At 41.5% G+C, this 25,269-nt stretch overlaps 1 protein-coding gene across 2 annotated transcripts in view; it reads left to right on the top strand.

Moving 5' to 3' along the window:
- Window positions 1-25,269, top strand: part of smarca2 (SWI/SNF related, matrix associated, actin dependent regulator of chromatin, subfamily a, member 2) — a 186,556-nt gene that overhangs the window by 1,150 nt on the left and 160,137 nt on the right. For both annotated transcript variants that reach the window (XM_061895971.1, XM_061895980.1), the window contains exons 2-5: window positions 3,963-4,228; window positions 11,344-11,473; window positions 11,559-11,909; window positions 24,379-24,480. In XM_061895971.1, coding sequence (XP_061751955.1) covers window positions 3,995-4,228; window positions 11,344-11,473; window positions 11,559-11,909; window positions 24,379-24,480 — 817 coding nt within the window. In that variant the 5' untranslated portion in view covers window positions 3,963-3,994. The remainder of the gene's footprint in view (window positions 1-3,962; window positions 4,229-11,343; window positions 11,474-11,558; window positions 11,910-24,378; window positions 24,481-25,269) is intronic.

Raw genomic sequence — 25,269 nt, 5'->3', positions numbered from 1 at the left:
GCTCAGCTCCTTCTTCACCACAACGGATCGGCACAACGTCCGCATTACTGAAGACGCCGCACCGATCCGCCTGTCGATCTCACGATCCACTCTTCCCCCACTCGTGAACAAGACTCCTAGGTACTTGAACTCCTCCACTTGGGGCAGGGTCTCCTCCCCAACCCGGAGATACATGATATATATCTCGATATTTTGCCTTAGCCTTGAATGAACACTTGATACATATAATCACAGCGGTATGATGATTCCATGTTTCTACATTAAAACATTCTTCTTCATACGGCAATAATATATGCTCATTTTAAGCTTTCATGCAGAGAAGGAAATCACAAATAAGTCATTTTAGCAAAACTGTATTTCCATCCATCCATCCATCTTCCGCTCATCCAAGGTCAGGTCGCGGGGGCAGCAGCCTAAGCAGGAAAGCTCAGACTTCCTTCTCCCCAGCCACTTTGTCCTACTCTTCCCGGGGTATCCCGAGGCGTTCCCAGGCCAGCCGGGAGACATAGTTTGCATATAATACTAGAGGCAGAAGTTGGCAGTGAAATCCACAAAAGAAGCTACAAAAGCAGAGACCGAAAGGAAAATGCAGGCTGCTGAGAAATTTGTTAGGGCTCTCCGAGCAAGTAAATGTGTGAAGTGAGCTGAAGTAATGTGGTAATACTGTAAATATACTGTAGATCAGGGGTGCCCACACTTTTTCTGCAGGCGAGCTACTTTTCAATTGACCAACTCGAGGGGATCTACCTCATTTATATATATCATTTATATTGATTTATTTATGAAAGAGGCATTTTTGTAAACAAGTTAAATGTGTTTAATGATAATACAAGCATGTGTAACACATATAGATGTCTTTCTTTCACCAAGACAAGAATATAAGTTGGTGTATTACCTGATTCTGATGACTTGCATTGATTGGAATCAGACAGTAATGATGATAACGCCCACATTTTCAAATGGAGGAGAAAAAAAGTTGTCCTTTCTGTACAATACCACATGAAAGTGGTTGTTTTTTGGCATCTAATTCCTCCAGCTTCCATACACTTTACAACAAAAGCATTGGTGGCAAATTCCGTAGCTTGCTTGATTGACATTCACAGCACCCGAGGGTCTTGTGAGATGACGCTGGCTGCTGCCAGTTCATTATTATGAAAATATGACAGAGAGGAAGGCGAGAAACACTTTTTATTTCAACAGACTTTCGCGCCGTCCCTTCCGTCAAAACTCTAAAGGCCGACTGCACATTTCCTATCTTCACAATAAAAGCCCTGGTTCATGATGCCTGCGCTAACAAAATAAGAGTCTCAGAAAGCTGGCGCGCACAAGTGATGTGCACGCCAGCTTTCTGAGTGATCGCTTGTGCACGCCAGTTTTCCGAGACTCTGTATTTAGTTAGCGCAGGCAGCATGAAGCAGGGCTTTTATTGTGAAGATAGGAAATGTGCAGTCGGCCTTTAGAGTTTTGACGGAAGGTACGGCGCGAGAGTCTCTTGAAATAAAAAGTGTTTCTCGCCTTCCTCTCGGTCATATTTTAATAATAATGATCTTGCAGCAGCCAGCGTCATCTCACAAGACCCTCCGGTACCGTGAATGTCATTTAAGTGACGTCTTGGTGAAGATTGATGATCACTAATTTTTAGGTCTATTTTTTTTAAAAGCCTGGCTCGAGATCGACTGACACACCCCCCGCGGTCGACTGGTAGCTCGCGATCGACGTAATGGGCACCCCTGCTGTAGATAATATCACTGATCAATGTGACACCTGTGGATGTGAAAAATTAACAAGTAAATATTAGTGACTAAATATTGTTGGGACTGAACCACATACAGTGATTCATTAGGATAATTGGGGTATGTATGTTCTATTAATGATGTTTTCATGTCTTTAAACACTAAAATATTTTCTTCAAATGGTGCTGTCTTTGTTAATTTTAGCATATTGTTGAAAAACCAGGAGCCTTCGTCCCCCAGACCCATGGACATTTTTTCAGTCTTTTTCATTGTGGTCAAATCACATGCCTGCACTTCGTCCATCTCTTCCCGGGGGATCCAGAGGCGTTCCCAGGCTAGCCGGAAGACGTAGTCTTCACAACGTGTCCTGGGTCTTCCTACCGGTTGGACGTGCCCTAAACACTTCCGTCGGGAGGCCCGAACCACCTCATCTGGCTCCTCTCGATGTGGAGGAGCAGCGGCTTTACTTTGAGCTCCTCCCGGATGGCCTAGCTTCTCACCCTATCTCTAAGGGAGATACCTGCCACACGGCGGAGGGAAGTCATTTCGGCCGCTTGTACCCGTGATCTTATCCTTTCAGTCTTGACCCAAAGGTCATGACCATAGGTAAAGATTGGAACGTAGATCGACCGGTAAATTGAGAGCTTTGCCTTTCGGCTCAGTTCCTTCTTCACCACAACGGATCGGTACAACGTCCGCATTACTGAAGACGCCGCACCGATCCGCCTGTCGATCTCACGATCCACTCTTCCCTCACTCGTGAACAAGACTCTTAGGTACTTGAACTCCTTCACTTGGGGCAGGGTCTCCTCCCCAACCCGGAGATACACGATATATATTTCGATATTTTGCCTTAGCCTTGAATGAACACTTGATACATATAATCACAGCGGTATGATGATTCCATGTTTCTACATTAAAACATTCTTCTTCATACGGCAATAATATATGCTCATTTTAAGCTTTCATGCAGAGAAGGAAATCACAAATAAGTCATTTTAGCAAAATTGTATGTATTAAACAGTTAATATTATCCCCTAGAGGGGGGGTTGCCCACATATACGGCCCTCTTCAAGGTTTTTTCATAGTCATCATTGTCACCGAAGTCCCACTGGGTGTGAGTTTTCCTTGCCCTTATGTGGGCTGTACCGAGGATGTTGTTGTGGTTTATGCAGCCCTTTGAGACACTAGTGATTTAGGGATATCTAAATAATCATTGATTGATTGATATTAAGCAGTAGCACAAACATTCATGTAATTTCCAAAAGTGCAAGATTGTCAGAGACATTTCAAAACAAGCTACTTTTGTGCATGATGTCACTAAGATGACATATCATCCATCCATCCATTTTCTACCGCTTATTCCCTTTTTGGGGTCGCGGGGGGCGCTGGCGCCTATCTCAGCTACCAATACAACACTAAATTAAAGTGGAATTTTTGTACAGAACGCCACTACAATAGTTTAAAACAAATAAGGTGCACTTTTGTGCATGATGTCACAAAAGATATTTCAAAAACTGTCAAATAAAAATGAGCTGCATAATAGCAAATAAAATAGTGTTCGTCCTTTGCTATGTTGTAGGTTACTACGGGCGTTATTAAATCCCGTTGTTGACTATTTCATATGGTGTGGATCTGGAAATGTTTGCCTCTGCATTTTGATGGTGTGGGCGTGTGACACCAAATAGAGATGTTGATATGGGAGCCACCAAACTCTTTTGAAATTTAAAATGCGGGGGTGTATAATATAGCCAGGAAGAGTCATGGATGCATGGGATTCTGGGTAATTGTTATCTTGCGTTTATAATGTGTTTTAGTGTGGATGTTCTCCCGAAATGTGTTTTTCATTCTTTGGTGTGGGTTCACAGTGTGGCTCATATTAGTAAGAGTGTTAAAGTTGTTTATATCACAACCTTCAGTGTAACCTGTATGGTTGTTGACCAAGTATGCCTTGCAATTTGTAAAGTAAAGCCATCACGGCACGCCTTCAATATTGTAGTCCGAGTGAAAATCGGAGAATGTTAAGGCACCAAAATCCGTAACCCCCCCGAAATAATCGGAGGGGGGCCGGCGATTATGCAGCTGAGCCACATCCGAGTGGCCAAAGAGCCGCGGGTTGCCGACCCCTGCTGTAGGCAAACAATTTAGTCTACACACGCATCTTTTTCAAAATGTGGGCATGAAACTGGGTAACGCCACTGACATCCCACCTCTTTCCCTCCCCCAAAGGTGTCTGCCGCCGACCTGCCAGCAATCAGTAGATGTCCGCTCTTTCGGACACCACAGGTGGTATGTCCCATCCTGGTCCTTCCCCGGGTGCGGGCCTTTCGCCGGGCCCCAACCTGGGCCCCAGCCCCGGACCCGACCCGTCGCCCGGCTCCGTTCACAGTATGATGGGACCCAGCCCCGGGCCCGGAACGCCCAACGCGGCCCACGGCATGCAGGGGCAAGCGCAGGGCGACTTCTCCCAGGACGTTATGTATTCTATGCACAAGGTAAACACACATATAAAGCGGCCTTCTTGTGTGTCTGTCTCAGACTAAATGATTGTCTCAAAGAAGCGCTATTGTGCACTTTATCTAGTTTTTACATCTAGACCAGGAGTCACCATCCTTTTCGAGTTCAAGGTCACCGGTCTCAGCCATTAAACAATGCAAGATTTGTAGAGGATTGGGATGTTTATTACAATTTTGCGAGAGTTTTCTGATTTTACAGAGCTTGGCGACATTTTCACCGCCATGAGTTTGACGAGCCTGCCTCGGACCTCGGCTTCTGATTGGCTCTGCTTCTAACTCGTGCGTAGTTAGCGTAACTAATCAGATGGCGCCGTGGGTGGGACAGAGCTGAAGACATGCGCAACTGCATCTCAGCCAAACTGACCAGTTTTAAAAGATTCTTTAACACAGGGGTGTCAAACTCAAATACAGAGTGGGCGGTTGAACAAATTAACCTTTTAATAGGGACCCAAACAAGTTTTGCATTAAATATTGAACAAGCAAGGCTTATATAACTTTAGTGACATGCAAAATCCAGTTTCAAATAATAATAATAATAATTAAAAAAATATCAGTGGCATATCAAATAAAATTTAAATAAAAATGTTATGCCTTTTTTTTCTATTTGCAATCTCCTCTGAGGTAAATATCACATTTTTTCCACAGGCTAATAATACATTTGAAAATAAAATAACAATAATGAATGAACCAAACATTCAAGTCTTGAAGTAGCAAGAGAAAATGCATGTATAAAACGTTAATTATTGGTGAGTTTGCTGGAAGTTTCTTGGAAGAGTTAGTGCTGCAAGGGTTCCTGGGTATTTGTTCTGTTGTGTTACGGTGCGGATCTTCACCCGAAATGTGTTTGTCATTCTTGTTTGGTGTGGGTTCACAGTAGGGATGCACCGAAATGAAAATTTGTGGCCGAAGCCGAATAAAATTTAAACGCTTGGCCGAATACCAAATAATGAATGCAGTTTTTCCAAAAAATGTTAATATTGCATAAATAGCCTAGAAAAAATATTTAGACATGTTTTTCAAATAAAGTATTTTTTTTATTGACTATTGACATTTTTTTAATATTCCAGTAGTCTTTGCTTTTCAAAAAAAGCACAGTTTTTCATTTATATTAGGCCTTCAAACAAAACATGCATTCCAAAAAAAATTAAAGTGCATTAAAGTGGATAAACCCACAACAAATGAATTATTGTCCTTCTGGCAAAAGTCTGCTTAGCCACAGCTAATAATGTAAACAGAAGGCTCAAGTAAATCTCAATAAGTGTGTGCTTGTAACCTCTTACACTTATACAGGTAGCTTACACAACCGGCTAATAATGTAAACAGAGGCCCCACTAAATCTCAATAAGTGTGTGCTTGTAACCTCATACACTTATACAGGTACACAACACATCCCAACGTCACTGCACGTTGGTTGATTGCATCACCGCGTCAAAAAATTGCGTCACACGCCACTATTCGGCCTTGTTTTTAACTCATTCCACCGAAGGCCGAATGTGGCTTTTTTTGCCATATTCGGCCGAATATATTCGGTTACCGATTAATCGGTGCATCCCTAGTTCAGTGTGGCGCATATTTGTAACAGTGCTAAAATTGTTTATACGGCCACCCTCAGTGTGACCTGTATGGCTGTTGACCAAGTATGCCTTGCATTCACTTGTACGTGTGTGTGTGTGTGTGTGTAAAAGCCACAAATATTATGTGACACGCCGTTAGTATGGAGGAAAAGCGGACGTGACGACAGGTTGTAGAGATCGCTAAAGGCAGTGCTTTAAATGCACGCCCCCAATGTAGTTGTCCATGTGGAAATCGGTAGAAATTCAGGAGAATGGTTGCCCCGTAAGATTTTCGGGAGAGGCACTGTATTTCGGGAGTCTACCGGGAAAATAACACCGGCGGGCCAGCTCTAATGCTAAATTGATATTGCCTCAAGGGCCAAATTGAATTACACGGCGGGCCAGAGTTTAACACCCATGCTTTAACAGATTAAAAAAAGGCTGATGATTGCTTGATGATTGTTACATTTGAAGTGATAGTAAAGGTGATAAAAGAGTTTTAATGTTACTATTCATTATCAATATTAAAAAAAAAAAGCCGATGACTATATATGTCTGTGACAGTCGCTTGCTGTCGTGCGGGTTCCACGGACCATCAATGAAGGACATACTGCTCTTGAGCAGGTTTGACTCGCTTTATTTTTTCAAATCACTAGCCTTTGTCTTTTGGTCTGATCGCTTTTCAGCTGCTCCTTTCCGGCTCGCTTTCAGTCGGCCATGTCGTCGCTGTCTTCAGCTCGCTCTCTGTCGCTCTCTCTCTTCCGGTACTGCTGCGGGTTCTCCTACTCCTTCTGCCTCGATCTCTCCTCCTTCTCCCCTTTTTATACAGTGTGAGGAGATAAGTCAATTGTGTGCCGGTGCGCGATCCACGCACCTGAAGTAGATTGAGGCGGTATCTCTACCGGCACGCCCCGCCTCTCCACTCAACCGCACTCTCCGCCTCCTTGCCGTTATCTTGGGCAGGGCTCCAGCCTGCCCTGCCCTGCCGTCGGCTCCGCCTCTCCATAATGTCAAAGCCAAATATCGGCGCCGATTATCGTTCCATCTCTAATGTTAATAATACTAATTATGTTAATATTTGAATTGGGTGAGATGATAGGGTTTTGTGCTTGTACATTTGGCCTCTTTTACAATTTTTTTTATTTTTTTTTACTTTTTATTCTTCATGGTGGGAGAGGGGTTAGTGCGTCTGCCTCACAATACGAAGGTCCTGCAGTCTTGGGTTCAATCCCAGGCTAGGGATCTTTTCGGTGTGGAGTTTGCATGTTCTCCCCATGACTGTGTGGGTTCCCTCCGGGTACTCTGGCTTCCTCCCACCTTCAAAGACATGCACCTGGGGAGAGGTTGATTGGCAACACTAAATTGGCCCTAGTGTGTGAATGTGAGTGTGAATGTTGTCTGTCTATCTGTGTTGGCCCTGCGATGAGGTGGCGACTTGTCCAGGGTGTACTCCGCCTTCCGCCCGATTGTAGCTGAGATAGGCGCCTGCGACCCCAAAAGGGAATAAGCGGTAGGAAATGGATGGATGGATGGATATTCGACCCCTTTTACCGTACTGCTTGTTTAGCTCATTCATTGTTTATGTTCTCTGTTTGTTTTTTGCTCCATGCTTTTTAACCTGTAAAGCACTTTGGTTCAATTTAAAAATTGTTGTAAATGTGCTATATAAATAAAGTTGCCTTGCCTTGCCAGTAGCCTTGCCTCTACTGCGAGTGCTTCACAGGGCTGTTCTCTGCCGCTGCTGTTGGAAAAGTGCTTGATCCGATACGAAGGAGAGCCTGATTTTTAAATGTGAATATAGACGACGATCACCCTCATTTAACCGTAGAAACTAAAATTGTGATCGTGGTTAAAATTAGATTGAATGAATGAATGGTTTATTTTGAGCCATGCAAACAAAACAAAAGAATGACATGAAATACAAAAGATATATATATATATATATATATATCCATCCATTTCCTACCGCTTATTCCCTTTCGGGGTCGCGGGGGGCGCTGGCGCCTATCTCAGCTACAATCGGGCGGAAGGCAGGGTACACCCTGGACAATTCGCCACCTCATCGCAGGGCCAACACAGATAGACAGACAACATTCACACTCACATTCACACACTAGGGCCAATTTAGTGTTGCCAATCAACCTATCCCCAGGTGCATGTATATATATATACATATATATATACATTATTTTTACACCTACATTGAAAACATTACATGTGACTAATCTTTTGTAGATGTCAAGATTGGCTCAAAAGGGAGTGGGAAGAAGTAAACTTATTAGTGGGAAGAAGTAAACTTATTTAGTGGGAAGAAGTAAACTTATTCAGATTAATTGTGCAGTAGGGCTGGGTGACACAGGGTTTCCCCTAAACTGCCACCATACCTGTGGTGGTGGGTAGTTGGAGTTGTGGGCGTGGTCACCATGAGGTCATCCAGAAATATGCATAATTTGCAATGATGATATGATTTTCTTTAAAAAGGCTCAAAAAAAGTACAAATACAAAGTTGAAGGATCAATGATTGTCACACACACACTAGGTGTGGTGAAATGTGTCGTCTGCATTTGACCCATCCCCTTGTTCACCCCCTGTGAGGGGAGGGGAGCAGTGGGCAGCAGCCGTGCCGCGCCCGGGAATCATTTTTGGTGATTTAACCCCCAATTCCAAACCTTGATGGTGAGTGCCAAGCAGGGATGTAATGGGCCCCATTTTTATAGTCTTTGGTATGACTTAGCCTGGGTTTGAACTCACAACCTATCGATCTCAGTGCAGACACTCTTAACCTCTAGGCCACTGGTATTATTTAGTATTACGTTTTTTTTATAAATTCTTTTGCCATATTTTCATTTGTACAGTGTACTTTTTTCAAGTGTTTACAGACTTTTATTAACTTTTAGAAAAAACAACTGGCAACAAATCTGGCATCTTCTTCTGGTGTTTTTACAAAATATACTCGTGTTTAGAGACTCTACTTCTGTACCTTGATGTCGTTGACGAGAGAAGCGAGCTACAGCTAGCATGACGTCACACTTGTATGGCGCTGTTGCTCTAGTTGCACTTTCTCTCTGTAAAACCTGCTTAGTGGCCTTGTGGTTAGAGTGTCCGCTCTGCGATCGATAGGTCGGGAGTCATACCAAAGACAATAAAAATGGGAGCCATTACCTCCCTGCTTGGCTCTCAGCATCAATGGTTTCAATTGGGGGTTATATCACCAAAAATGATTCCCGGGCCCGGCCACCGCTGCTGCTCACTGCTCCCCTCACCCCCCAGAGCGTGATCAAGGGTGATGGGTCAAACGCAGAGAATAATTTCACCACACGTAGTGTGGATGTGACAATCATTGGCAATTTAACTTTTAACTTGAAAGTCCTCCTAATATTTGCACATTGTGTAACTCCCTCCACATAACACTGACACAATGGCTTTCTTTGACTGATTTATTGAAGGCTTCCTTTACCTTCAATTCTCCGTGAAAACTGTTATTAAAATAAAGCACGTTACAAACGTAAAAATAACATGCACAGCATGTGGCTCAAACATTTTACCGAAGTAAAATACAAACAGAAATGACAAATACCTCGTTGGCCCGCATGCTTCTTTTAGGAGGAAATTGTGATCTTCTGGCTGTTATAGCCCAAACGCTGAAAGTCCTTGTGACACTTTTTAGTCCTTCTTACCATCAGTCGCTCTCTTTATCCCTTCTCATTGCATCAAACAGATCACTCATACCCAGAAGTAGCTTCCTTATATCCGTTCACAGACCAATCGAGACACTTCAAAACAAACGCATGCCCACAAACCCAACAAAAAAGGCATGAAATTACATTTTTAACCATAGTAACTTAAATAAAGCCTTCTTATAAACTTTTATACATTTTGATTTAAATGACCTTTTATGAATTTAACTTATTCTGTTTTTAGAGAAATAAAATAAATTCTAATTAATAGTCGCAACAGTTACACATTGCAATATATATAAAAATTACAGCCACATCACAGACATGCTGACAACACTCCAGACAACGGCATGTGTTTTGCTTACATCCGGTTTCAGCGGCGCGTTTTCCAGTGGTCAAGTTATCGGTACATCACTTGTCAATAGTGCGCAAATAAAAGGCTATAAACATCAATTCATACTGTAAAGAGCAGATAAAGTTCATGTTAGCAATTTTGCGGAAGGAAAAAGTAAATATTTAAACACCGTCTTGCGCTGACTGGTGTCTAGTTATAGCTCGGTTGGTGCAGTGGCCGTGCCAGCAACTTGAGGGTTCCAGGCTGGATCCCTGCTTTTGACATCTTAGTCACTGTTGTGGCCATGGGGAAGACAGTTTACCCACCTGCTCACACTGGTTTAAACGTAACTTAGATATTGGGTTTCACTATGTAAAGCGCTTTGAGTCACTAGAGAAAAAGCGCTATGTAAAAATAATTCACTTCACTAGTTTTTTAGATTTTAAGTAGGGATGCACCGATTAATCGGTAACCGAATATATTCGGCCGAATATGGCAAAAAAAGCCACATTCGGTCTTCGGTGGAATGAGTTAAATGCAAGGCCGAATAGTGGCGTATGACGCAATTTTTTGACGCGGTGACGCAATCAACAAACGTGCAGTGACGCGGTGACGTTGTAACCAGGCGCCTTCGGAAAAATGTCAGCAGTGTGGAGATATTTTTAAGTGTTGGAAAGTGACAAAAGTATTGCAGTTTGCAACGAATGTTCAGCCAAACTGTCTCGAGGAGGTGCCTCATGGCCGACGTCTTTGAGAGGACGAATAAGTTTGCGACTGACAGTGCCAAAGCAAAGGGAATTTCAAAGAAGGTAATGGAGTTTATGGCTTTGGATGATCAACCGTTTAGTGTTGTGGAGGACATTGGCTTTCGGAGACTCATGGAGCACATTGAGCCCCGTTACACGATACCGAGCAGACAGTATTTCTCTGATGTGTGCTCTTTACATTGTGTGTGTGCTGTTTACATTATTAGCCTGGTGTGTAGGCTACCTGTATAAGTGTATGAGGTTACAAGCAAACACTTAATTGAGATTTACTTGAGCCTTCTGTTTACATTATTAGTCTATCGACTGTGGCTAAGCAGACTTTTGCCAAAAGGACAATAATTCATTTATTGTGGGTTTATCCACTTTAATGCACTTTATTTTTTTTTGGAATGCATGTTTTGTTTGAAGGCCTAATATAAATGAAAAACTTTGTGCTTTTCTTTGAGAAGCAAAGGCTACTGGAATATTTAAAAAAAATGTCAATATTCAATAAAATTGTACTTTATTTAAAAAACATGTCTAAAAATGTATTGTAGGCTATTTATGCAATATAAAATAAAATTGTGAAAAACTGCATTCATTATTCGGTATTCAGTATTCGGCCTTCGGCCAAACGTTTAAATTTTATTCGGCTTCGGTTTCAGCCACAAATTTTCATTTTGGTGCATCCCTAATTTTAAGATGAGTAATGAAGCCTACCTTTTTAAGCCTGTAAATTGCATTCCCTAAGCAGGTATATATAACATCATTGTTTGTGTTTCAGCCCATGGAGGGAATGAGTGACAAAGCCATGGCTGACGTGATGCACTTTGGCGCCATGAAAGGTGTGGGAATGAGGTCCCTCCACAGTGGCATGGGCCCCCCACAGAGCCCCATGGACCAGCATAGCCAGGGTACATTTCACCACGTTTGTAATGTCCATTAAATGTTATGTGTGCACTTAAAGGCACACTGGTTTTTTTTTTACACTTTTTTTAGGTTACATGTCGCCCCATCCGTCACCCATGAGCGTGCACGAGCATGCCTCCAGCCCAATGTCGGGGGGCGGAGGACCCACGCCGCCCCACATGCCTCCTTCCCAGCAGGGCTCCATGATGCCCATGGATCCCCACGGAGGCGGCGGCCAGCAGGGCCGGGGGCCGTCCACGTTCAATTCGGGCCAGCTGCAGCAGCTCAGAGCTCAAATCCTGGCCTACAAGATCCTGGTCCGGGGGCAGCCACTGCCCGACAACCTTCAGTTGGCTGTTCAGGGCAAGAGGAGCCTACCCACAATGCAGCCGCAGCCGCAGCAACAGGGGCCGGGTGGTAGTCCATACAGCAGGTCTCAAGGTATGAAGATGTCCTTTTGGTAATAAACACAAGTTGATCAAATCACCACACTTTTCATATAACTTGCAAACATCAATAATCCATAAAAGATTTAATTCAAAGCAACTCTGATTGTCCCGCTTACACAACTTTGAGTGTGAAGTGAATTATATTTATATAGCGCTTTTCTCTAGTGACTCAAAGCGCTTTACATAGTGAAACACAATATCTAAGTTACATTTAAACCAGTGTGGGTGGCACTGGGAGCAGGTGGGTAAAGTGTCTTGCTCAAGGACACAACGGCAGTGACTAGGATGGCGTAAGCGGGAATCGAACCTGCAACCCTCAAGTTGCTGGCACGGCCACTCTACCAACCGAGCTATACCGCCCCAGTGTCAATACTGTCTCACATACACATCTAATGTCACCACTCAGGAGGTCATTTTTACACGGCAAAATACATGGAAGTAGGTATTTGTGCATTGTCAGCACCACCTTATGTTATATTTTCTGCCTCAATTGGGGAGACAGTATAAACTCAGGTGCAGGCCCTGGCTGGCTACTTAGAATATTGTGGCTTGGTGCTTTAGCCTGGCTTGAAGGTAAGAGCCCTTGCCGACACAATACCCATTTCCTCTTCAGAGCAGTGTTTTTCAACCTTTTTTTTTGAGCCATGGCACATTTTTGCAGTTGAAAAAATGCATAGGCACACCACCAGCAGAAATCACTAAAAACGAAACTCAGTTGACCGTAAAAAGTCAAAATTTTTGTATATGACTTTTAATCATAACTAAGCATGCATGACTATAGCTCTTGTCTCAAAGTAGGTGTACTGTCACCACCTGTCATGCCACACCGTGATTTATTTGGACTTTTTTGCTGTTTTCCTGTGTGTAGTTTTTTAGTTCATGTCTTGTGCTCCTATTTTGGTGGCTTTTTCTCTTTTTTTTGTATTTTCCTGTAGCAGTTCCCTGTCTTCCTTTGAGCGATATTTCCCACATATACTTTGTTTTAGCAATCAAAAATATTTTAATAGTTTTTAATCCGTCCTTGTGGGGACATTGTTGATTGTCATGTCATGTTCGGATGTACTTTGTGAACGCCGTCTCTGCTCTGCAGTAAGTCTTTGCTGTCATCCAGCATTCTTTTTTTGTTCACTTTGTATCCAGTTTCAGTTCCGTTCTGCATAGCTTAAATGCCTTTTATTAGGGGCACTCACCTTTTGTTTATTTTTGGTTTAAGCGTTAGACACCTTTTTACCTTCACGCTGCCTCCCGCTGTTTCCGACATCTACAAAACAATTAGCTGCTGCCACCTACTGATATAGAAGAGTATTACATGGTTACTCTGCTGATCTTTAGACAGCACCGACACTCAACAACAACACATCATTTGCAAACTTCCATTACCCAAATAAGTGAAATTAGATAATCTGCCACGGCACACCAGACTGTATCTCACGGCACAGTGGTTGGAAAACACTGCTTTAGAGGACTCCTCTGTGTCTGACTGGCCATGTTGAGAGTGTGGGGGATAAAGTTTGGGTCCTCTACAACTAAGGTGTCAGTTTCTGAGTCAATGCTTCCAGTAGGCTTATCATCCCTTCCGTTCTGGATAAAGATGTCCATTAATATCAGGCTGCCGATAAATGCTTTAAAATGTAATATCGGAAATTATCGGTATCTAAAAGTAAAATTTATGACTTTTTAAAACGCCGCTGTACGGAGTTATACACAGACGTAGGGAGAAGTACAGAGGACCAATAAAACTTAAAGGCACTGCCTTTGCATCCCGGCCCAATCACATAATATCAATGTTTTTTTACACACACAAGTGAATGCATTCATACTTGCTCAACGGCCATACAGGTCACACTGAGGGTGGCCGTATTAACAACTTTAACACTGTTACAAACATGCGCCACACTGTGAACCCACACCAAACAAGAATGACAAACACATTTCGGGAGAACATCCGCACCGTAACACAACATAAACACAACAGAACAAATACTCAGGACCCCCTCCAGCACTAACTCTTTCGGGACGTTACAATATACACCCCGCCCACCTCAACCTCCTCATGCTCTTTCAGGGAAAGCATGTCCAAAATTCCAAGCTGGTGACTTAAATAATGCACTTTGTGACTTCAATAATAAATATGGCAGTGCCGTGTTGGAATTTTTTTTCATAACTTGAGTTGATTTATTTTGGAAAAACTTGTTACATTGTTTAATGCATCCAGCGGGTCATCATCACAACAAAATTAGGCATAATAATGTGTTATCCATCCATCCATCCATTTTCTAACGCTTATTCCCTTTCGGGGTCGCGGGGGGCCCTGGCGCCTATCTCAGCTACAATCGGGCGGAAGGCGGGGTACACCCTGGACAAGTCGCCACCTCATCACAGGGCCAACCCAGATAGACAGACAACATTCACACTCACATTCACACACTAGGGCCAATTTAGTGTTGCCAATCAACCTATCCCCAGGTGCATGTCTGTGTTAATTCCACGAATATATATATATTGGTATCGGTTGATATCTGAATCGGTAATTAAGAGTTGGACAATATCGGACAAAAAAGCCATTATCGGACATCTCTAATTGACAGTCAAAGTTGCATTATAGATGAGAGACGACGTCAAATGTGTAACTAGGACAGTCAGAGTTGCCTTTTGATTAAAGGTTCATGGAAGATTCCACAGGAACTGCTTAGGGTTCTTTTTAACTTCACTTGTGGGGTAGTGATATAAAAAAATGTTGTTTTTTAATGTAAATGAAAAAAAAAATGCAAATGGCCTCAAATCACCAACATGTTTTATGAGGAATACCTGTAATAAGAATTTATTTTGACTTTTGAAGTATAACAACACGTAGGGTCTAAGGGTTACGGCGGCAGGGTTCCCAGGAAGAACATATTCCCCCAAAAATACCACCAGTTGATCAAACCAAATTATTTGTAAGAAACACTACCACCAGGAAAAGGGAACTCCGACTCGTTTCTGTCAGGATCCATGTTTTGTTACTTTCTGTTAGTTTTGGACTACCTTAGTTCCTGTTTGTGCACCTCCTAGGTTTGTTTTAGTTTCCATGCCTCTGGTTAGTGGTCGGCACGCTCACCTGTTGTCAACCAATAATCAGATAGCTATTTATTGACCTCTCTCGCCCCGCTCAGTCTGGCTGCATTGTTTGCCATACGCAACAGGTTACGTTAGTATTTCTTGTCTCCTAGTTTATGCTTCCTGCGCTAATTTGTACCTTAGCTTCACGTGCAATCAGCTAATTTTTCCTTATGCTTATTTTCTGTTTTTGGTACGTCTTTGATTTTCGAAAATTTAATCATGTTCCTACCTGCACGCCTTGTCCGGAGTGATTTGTCTGCATCCCGGAGGAACTAACCTCCATGACAGTTTCAGGCTAAAGCTGCTGCAAATTCACACACTTACACGGTAATACACGCGCACAAACACGAAGGAAAGCGCACAAATTGAGATTGCCTCCCTCCTCGAACAAACAATAAATCAAATATGAAACTTGCTTTCCAGCATATAAACATTGACAGGTGAACATAAGTTTAAAACCAACTCTCGGTCCATCTCAACCAGGCCATTCGACACAAAATATTGAAAACAACCCTATGGCTTAGTAAATATGACCAAAGTCTAAACGAAAAACTAAAATAAGAAAAGCAAGATTTTAACTAATGTTAAAATTAGGATTATCTACATCCAATTGGAAAAAAATACATTTTCGCTTGTAACAACTACAATTATTATACTACAGCATTAATTAATTCAAATGATTACCAAATCAAATCATAGATTATATCGAATAAATAAAAATTGCTGGAAAAATAAACGAAATAGTACTCTGAGTGAAACCAAAATTCAAGAACAGCAGTGTCCGCTGATGATTGGGCGATTAAAACCGGCCTGCTCCTCGCTGCCTGCCAGGGAAAGAAGTTGGACGCATAATGATGATGCGTAATACACAAAGGAGGCACGTATCTGCACACCAGAGAAAGAATGTCACAGCTTGTAATTAAAATATTTTGATAACAAGCCAGACAGGCTTGTTAGTTTCCCCTAAAAGCCGCGCTACATGGGGCACACACCCACTGCGGAGCCCTAAGAAAAGTGCGGCGGCCGCACCGCCACGTCGCCCATGCCCAGCCGCACTGGGCGAGATTAATTAAATTGTTAATTAGCACAACCGTTCCACCCAACAGCTACACCAGCTGTGCTTAACAGGGAACAAAAAAAGCGAACAAACGTCAGAATAGAATGCCTAGTTTGTAAGTCACATTACCTCCTTTTCTCATGCAGGACCATTATCAGTGTCTGTCCACGCTAACAGTTCACCTGCCGCAAAGCATGCCACAGACGCCAACGTTGTGGTTTTGGTGATGACACCCATTTAAAGGCATGCACTAACTAACGCTAGTAAAACCGGTTAATCGTTGCATCTCTGTCCACAGCACAGAACAGGCCTTTCATCAATGTAGTGTTTTTTTTATTTTATTTTTTATCCGTTATTAGAGCTACTTTTTTATATTATTGGATTTATCGGTGTCAGAACGTGGACTTTGGGTTTGTTTTTCCGGAATGCAAAGGAAAGTTGGATTAGGCAAGGCGTGAAGGTAATGACATCTTTTATTTTAACACTACAACTACTAGGGATGCGCCGATTAATCGGTAACCCAATATATTCGGCCGAATTTGGCAAAAAAAGCCACATTCGGCTTTCGGTGGAATGAGTTAAGAACAAGGCCGAATAGTGGCGTGTGACGCAATTTTTGGACGCGGTGACGCAATCAACCAACGTGCAGTGAAGTTGGGATATGTTGTGTACCTGTATAAGTGTATGAGGTTACAAGCACACACTTATTGAGATTTAGTGAGTCCTCTGTTTACATTATTAGCCTGTTGTGTAGGCTACCTGTATAAGTGTATGAGGTTATAAGCACACACTTAATTGAGATTTACTTGAGCTTTCTGTTTACATTATTAGCATATCTACTGTGGCTAAGCAGACTTTTGCCAAAAGGACAATAATTATTTTTATGTTGGTTTATCCACTTTAATGCACTCTTTTTTTTTTGGATGCATGTTTTGTTTGAAGGCCTAATATAAATGAAAAACTTTGTGCTTTTTTTGAAAAGCAAAGGCTACTGGAATATTAAAAAAATGTCAATATTCAATAAAAAATTACTGGGGGCGGCATAGCTCGGTTGGTAGAGTGGCCGTGCCAGCAACTTGAGAGTTGCAGGTTCGATTCCCGCTTGTGCCATCCTAGTTACTGCCGTTGTGTCCTTGGGCAAGACACTTTACCCACCTGCTCCCAGTGCCACCCACACTGGTTTAAATGTAACTTAGATATTGGGTTTCACTATGTAAAGCGCTTTGAGTCACTTGAGAAAAGCGCTATATAAATATAATTCACTAATTCACTACTTTATTTGAAAAACATGTCGGAATATTTATTCTAGGCTATTTCTGCAATATAAAAAAAATTGTGAAAAACTGCATTCATTATTCGGTATTCGGCCTTCGGCCAAGCGTTTAAGTTTTATTCGGCTTCGGCCACAAATTTTCATTTCGGTGCATCCCTAATAACTACAAAAAAAGAAGCAAACAAAAGGCGCGTACAATGGCGGAGAACAAACTTGACTAATTAATCAAAACTTGCACAAAGGCAGAAACTATGAACAATAAACAAAAATTTACTTGGCATGGAACTATGAAACTGGGCTTCACGGTGGAAGAGGGGTTAGTGCGTCTGCCTCACAATACGAAGGTCCTGCAGTCCTGGGTTCAAATCCAGGCTCGGGATCTTTCTGTGTGGAGTTTGCATGTTCTCCCCGTGAATGCGTGGGTTCCCTCCGGGTACTCCGGCTTCCTCCCACTTCCAAAGACATGCACCTGGGGATAGGTTGATTGGCAACACTAAATTGGCCCTAGTGTGTGAATGTGAGTGTGAATGTTGTCTGTCTATCTGTGTTGGCCCTGCGATGAGGTGGCGACTTGTCCAGGGTGTACCCCGCCTTCCGCCCGATTGTAGCTGAGATAGGCGCCAGCGCCCCCCGCGACCCCGAAAGGGAATAAGCGGTAGAAAATGGATGGATGGATGGATGGAACTATGAAACAAGCAGCGTGAATCGTAAACATGGCCTGAAGCAGAGTGGAGGTAAAGTCGCCAGGCTGACTTTCTGGCAACTTTCGCTTTAAATAATAGACATGATTAATGACAGGTGTGCGAGTGCAAAACGTGAGACAGGTGCGTGACATGAGGACAGGTGAAAACTAACGGGTAGTCATGGAAACAAAACAAACAAGGAAGTGCAAAAACAGGAAATAATGGAGTCTTAAGCAAAACAGAACATAACTAAACAAAACATGATCACAAGACATGACAATCGGTGTGTTGTCTGTTTTGGAATGTTTTCCTTTCATTAAAGAATTGTCCAGCGAATATTTATTTGGTTATCTCAAATAACATCAGATTAGGGCTGGGCGATATGGCCTTTTGTTAATATCTCAATATTTTTATGTCATGTCACGATACACCATATATATCTCGATATTTTGCCTTAGCCTTGAATGAACACTTGATGCATATAATCACAGCAGTATGATGATTCTATGTGTCTACATTAAAACAATTCTTCTTCATACTGCATTAATATATGCTACTTTTAAGCTTTCATGCAGAGAGGCAAATCACAACTAAGTCAATTGACCAAAAGTGTATTTATTAAACAGTGGCACACACATTCATGTCATTTCTAAAACAGAAAATGCAAGATTGTCAGAGACATTTTAAAACAAGCTACGAGTGCACTTTTGTGCATGATGTCAGTAAGATGACATATCAAAACAACACTAAATCAAAGTGCACTTTTTGTACAAAACATCACTACAAGTTTAAAACAAATAAAGTGCACTTTTGTGCATGATGTCACACAAGATATTTCAATAACTGTCAAATTAAAATTATCTGCATAATAGGAAATCAAATAGTGTATGTCCTTCGCTATGTGGTGGGTTACTGCGGACCTTATCTCCTTCTGTTTTAGACTTTTTTTTTTTATACGGTGTTGATCTGGAAATGGTTGCTTGGGCATTTTGTTGGTGTGATGTTGACATGCGGAGTTTCAAGCACTCCTCATTCTCTAGCGGGTGACTTTTTAAACGGTGCTACACATTTGCAGTGCTGCTACTTTTTGTAGCAATGCTTTTACCGCATATTTGTAAAACATATTCCCACTTGAAGCCAAACCACCACCAGACGATGTACCCCGTGCTGTTTTTCTTGGGAATTAATTATTCCTTCATTTGTTACCTTATTCGCACCTTCTCTCTCTCGTATTACCACCCGCACCGCTCCGTTAGCACCTGCCACTGCAAACGTTACCTATGCCGCTCGGCGAGGGCGTGTGACGCTGCATGCGCGACAGTATGTGACGTATGTAAGAAAGTGCGCTTGTTTTCTTGTCTCCGTGAGAAGCAGAGACAAGAAAGAGTGAGAAACGCCTGAAGTGTAATGCCCGCAGCTAAAAGCAACTGCGTGAGAACGTATACTTGAATGTCACGATTATAGTCATTTTCTATATCGCACGGAGACAAACCCGCGATATATTGGGACCATCGCAAAATTATGTGAGTCCCAAAGTCACCAGCCTTGGCGTCACTATGGACAGCGATTTTAAACTAGACAAACAAGTCAATGGCATTTTAAAATCGTGTTTTTATCATCTTCATCTTTTAGTAACGGTAAACACGTTTTTATCTTTTAACCTTTTTGAACAAGTCGTGCATGCTCTTATTTCAAGTCGCCTGGACTACTGCAATGCACTTTATGCTGGCATTAGGGATGCACCGAAATGAAAATTTGTGGCCGAAACCGAATAAAATTTGAGCGCTTGGCCGAAGGCCGAATACCAAATACCGAATAATAAATGCAGTTTTTCACAACTTTTTTATATTGCATAAATAGCCTAGAATACATTTTTAGACATGTTTTTCAAATAAAGTAAATTTTTATTGAATATTGACATTTTTTAATATTCCAGTAGCCTTTGCTTTTCAAAAAAAATCACAGTTTTTCATTTATATTAGGCTTTCAAACAAAACATGCATTCCAAAAAAAATAATAAAGTGCATTAAAGTGGATAAACCCACAACAAATGAATTATTGTCCTTTTGGCAAAAGTCTGCTTAGCCACAGTAGATATGCTAATAATGTAAACAGAAGGCTCAAGTAAATCTCAATTAAGTGTGTGCTTGTAACCTCATACACTTATACAGGTAGCCTACACAACAGGCTAATAATGTAAACAGAGGCCCCACTAAATCTCAATAAGTGTGTGCTTGTAACCTCATACACTTATACAGGTACACAACATATCCCAGGCCAGAACAGATTTGTCAATAACAGTACTTCAGCTTCAGAATAAAAACAAGGAAACTAACTATGTATAAAACAATTTAAATTTAACACTGCACGTTGGTTGATTGCGTCACCGCGTCAAAAAATTGCGTCTTTGCGTCACACGCCACTATTCGGCCTTGCTTTTAACTCATTCCACCGAAGGCCGAAAGGGGCTTTTTTTTGCCATATTCGGTTACCGATTAATCGGTGCATCCCTAGCTGGCATTAGCCAAAACGCTCTCTCCCGGTTGCAGTTAGTCCAAAACGCGGCAGCACGGCTTTTAACAGGGGCCAGGAAACGCCAGCATATAACCCCAATTCTTCAGAGTTTGCACTGGCTCCCGGTTCCTTTTAGAATTGATTTTAAAACATTGCTGTTTGTTTTTAAATCTGTACGTGAACTGGTACCTCACTATATCTCGTACCTCATCCAAATGTACACTCCTGCGCGCGCTCTGAGGTCCGAGAGCCAGCTCCAGCTCGTGGTGCCCAAGACCAGACTTAAAACCAGGGGAGACCTTCTCTGTGGTCGGCCCTAAACTCTGGAACACTTTGCTCTTCCATGTTCGAACTGCTTCCACAGTGGAGTGTTTTAAGTCTCGTCTTAAGACCCACTTTTATTCTTTGGCTTTTAACACTACGTGAGTTGTGTGGTTCTCTGTCCTCTGGTGTCCTCTGTTTTTTATACATTTTTATTTTAATTTTACTGTTTTAATTGCAATAAAAAAATAAAAAATAAAAAAAAAATACTGTTTTAATTGCGGGCTTCACGGTGGCAGAGGGGTTAGTGCGTCTGCCTCACAATACGAAGGTCCTGCAGTCCTGGGTTCAAATCCAGGCTCGGGATCTTTCTGTGTGGAGTTTGCATGTTCTCCCCGTGAATGCGTGGGTTCCCTCCGGGTACTCCGGCTTCCTCCCACTTCCAAAGACATGCACCTGGGGATAGGTTGATTGGCAACACTAAATTGGCCCTAGTGTGTGAATGTGAGTGTGAATGTTGTCTGTCTATCTGTGTTGGCCCTGCGATGAGGTGGCGACTTGTCCAGGGTGTACCCCGCCTTCCGCCCGATTGTAGCTGAGATAGGCGCCAGCGCCCCCCGCGACCCCGAACGGGAATAAGCGGCAGAAAATGGATGGATGGATGGATGTTTTAATTGCTTTTACCCTTCAAAATAGTTTTTAATCATATTTATTTTGTATTGTTTTTATATTGTTATTCAGTCATTGGTGGAGCATAATATTGTTTTTAACATGGCTGTGCAGCACTTTGGAAACTTTTTTGTTGTTTAAATGCGCTATATAAATAAACTGGATTGGATTGGATTGGATATAGAGTATATTTGATATATTGCCCAGCCCTACATAAGATTACAAAGGAGAAAATTAACGCTGCTACTGAAAGAAACAGAGGAAGAAAAAGTGGGGAAAAAAAAACAATAGACTTCTCCAGAACTTTATAGCTTTTGGAAATGACAGGGGGAGGGACCGAAGGGGTTTAGGCGAAATGTCCCACCCTGGGTGGGGAAGGGAGAAATTACCAAAGCACACTAAATGCGATTGTGATATTCGCAAAACCCAGGAATGTTTTGATTCAACACATACAACATCAATCATAAAAGAAACCCCTTTGGAGAAATACTATATACATTAGAACGTCACAGGCTTTTTTGTCCTACCATCAGAGGTGGGTAGTAACGCGCTACATTTACTACGTTACATCTACGTGAGTAACTTTTGGGATAAATTGTACTTCTAAGAGTAGTTTTTATGCAACATACTTTTACTTTTACTTGAGTATATCTATAAAGAAGAAACTATACTTTTACTCCGCTCTATTCATCTACAATCAGCTCGTTACTCGCTACTTTTTTTTTTATCGATCTGTTAATGCACGTTTTGTTTGTTTTGATTTTGTCAGACACGCATTCAAAGTAGGAACTACGCATGCCTGCGTTTCATCAATCAAATGCAGTCACTGGTGACGTTGGACCAATCAAACAAAACCAGGCGGTCACGTGACCGTCACACGTCGAATCCGACCTAAAAAGTTGAAAAACTTATTGGGGTGTTACCATTTAGTGGTCAATTGTGCAGAATATGTACTGTACTGTGCGATTTACTAATAAAAGTTTCAATCAACCAATCAAAAGTGTAAAGGAAAAAAGACACTTTTTATTTCAACCGTACTTCCCGTCACAAGCCTAAAGACTGATCGCACAGTTCCTGTCTTCACAATAAAAGCGCCGCTCCATCGCGCCTGCGCTAACAAAATAAGAGTCTCCGAAAGCCAGAGCAAACAAGCGAGCAAGCTACGGAGTTTGCCGCCAATAAAGTGTAAAGTGTATAAAAACGAATATGGAAGCTGGACAAATAAGATGCCAAAAACTAACGACTTTCATGTGGTATTAGACAGAAAAGAGGAACTTTTTTTCTCCTCCATTTGAAAATGTGGACATTATCAGCAGTATACTGTCTGATTCCAATCAATGCAAGTCATCAGAATCAGGTAGTACACCAACTTATATTCTTGTCTTCATGAAAGATAGGAATCTATATGTTAAACATGCATGTATATTCATTAAAACACCTTTAACATTTCAACAAAAACGGCAAAATAAAAAACTATAAATTATATACTGTATATATATATATATATATATGTGTGTGTGTGTATGTATATATGAGGTAGATCACCTCGACTTGGTCATTTATTAAGTAATTGATTAACGTTGAAAAACTTATTGGTGTGTTACCATTTAGTGGTCAATTGTAGGGAATATGTACTGTACTGTGCAATCTACTAATACATGTTTCAATCAATCAATCAATCAATAAATGCCTACTGAGCCTATGGTGCTGTTAAGTTATTGTGGCTCAATTTGCCTTAATTTTTTAGTTTTAATGTATTATTATTTAATATATATTATTGTTTTAGTTGCTTAAGAGATATTCCTGGCTATGAATTTGCTCATTGCTATTGTTATGTTTTTGTGCGTTATCTGTTGCCGTAATCAGGTTACTCATCAGTTACTCAGTACTTGAGTAGTTTTTTCACAACATACGTTTTACTTTTACTCAAGTAAATATTTGGGTGACTACTCCTTACTTTTACTTGAGTAATAAAACTCTAAAGTAACAGTACTCTTACTTGAGTACAATTTCTGGCTACTCTACCCACCTCTGCCTACCATGAATTGATTAACATGGACCCCGACTTAAACAAGTTGCAAAACTTATTCGGGTGTGTGGAAGTCGCTTCCTACCGGGTTCTTTGAGCCACCAGTCACCGACATCACCACTCCTTTTGAAGGTTTAATAATAATGTTTATTGTTGAATGTATCGTGCTAAAGTCCTTCTGTGCTTTTCAGCAATTGTCTTTCCTTCAGAGTGGTCCGTCTTGCTCTCCTCGTGTTTCGCCAACCGCCATCAACCACCCCCTTCTCCTTACTGCCGCCTTTAACAGAGCGACAGGTGATTAGACAAACACTCTCAGCTGTGTCAGATACGCACCTGTTACTGATCTCGAAGCCGGTTCTGCCACACCCCGCTTCGCTGCAGGTCCGCAGGCCACGGCCACCAAAGGGTGTTACCATTTAGTGGTCAATTGTACGGAATATGTACTGTACTGTGCAGTCTACTAATAAAAGTTTCATTCAATCAAGCAATCCTATCCACAGAGAAGGTGGGGGTTTGGAGCTATCCCCGGCAAGCTCCAAGAATGTGTACGGGTCATAAAAGCATCGTATCTTAGGACAAAAAATAGGCCGATGCAGTGAAGACAAAGCCACACAATCAAACAATTAGACTTAAATTGTAGCTTTAGACAAAACATTACTAAAATTCCTCATATTTATTGTGCACACCTAATTAAAATATAATGCAAAATTGTCCATTATTGCATCAATTAGATTATATGGTAAAAATAAATATTAAAAAAATCTATTATTGCTTGTAATATGTTCAGTTACTAGATATGTACACTGTATTTCACAACTGAATACTTTCTAAATGAAGTTTAATGAGGAACTTCTACTCTTGTATTCTGTTTTAAAGGCATGCCCATGGCACCTTTGGGTGGATCCCAGTCAAGCCCCTGCCCCACTCCGGTGATGCAAGGTCACAATCAAAGCACAGGACCCAAACCTTGGCCTGACGGTAGGTGTTGTAAGAATTTAGATACAGTATACATACGCACACAGTAGTGTTGTCCCGATACCAATTGTATTTCGATACTTTTCGGTGCTTTCCCATACTTTTCTAAATAAAGAGGACCACAAAAAATTGCATTATTGGCTTTATTTTAAGAAAAAAATCTAACAGTACTTTAAACATACGTTTCTTATTGCAAGTTTGTCCTTAAATAAAATAGTGAACATACAAGACAATTTAGTAGTAAGTAAATAAACTGTCTACTTGTTCATTTACTGTTAATATCTGCTTACTTTTTCTTTTAACAAGTTCTATCTACACTTCTGTTAAAATTAATTAATCACTTATTCTTCTGTTGTTTGATACTTTACATTAGTTCTGGATGATACCACAAATTTGTGTATCAATCCGATACCAAGTAGTTACAGGATCCCACATTGGTCATATTCAAAGTCCTCATGTGTCATGTGTTATAAATGGAGATGTCCGATAATATCGGCCGATAAATGCTTTAAAACGTAATATTATTATCGGTTTCAACATTTTCGGTATCTGTTTCATAAAGTAAAATTTATGACTTTTCAAACGCCGCAGTGTACACGAACGTAGGGAGAAGTACAGAGCGCCAATAAACCTTAATGGCACTGCCTTTGCGTGCCGGCCCAGTCACATAATATCTACGGCCTTTCACACACACAAGTAAATGCAACGCATACTTTGTCAACAGACATACATGTCACCCTGAGGGTGGCCGTATAAACAACTTTAACACTGTTACAAATATGCGCCACACTG

This window comes from Nerophis ophidion, linkage group LG01 (genome assembly GCF_033978795.1).
Source record: "Nerophis ophidion isolate RoL-2023_Sa linkage group LG01, RoL_Noph_v1.0, whole genome shotgun sequence".
NCBI lineage: Eukaryota > Metazoa > Chordata > Actinopteri > Syngnathiformes > Syngnathidae > Nerophis > Nerophis ophidion.
Note: the sequence above shows the minus strand (reverse complement) of the source record. Positions and strands in the feature narration are given on the sequence as shown.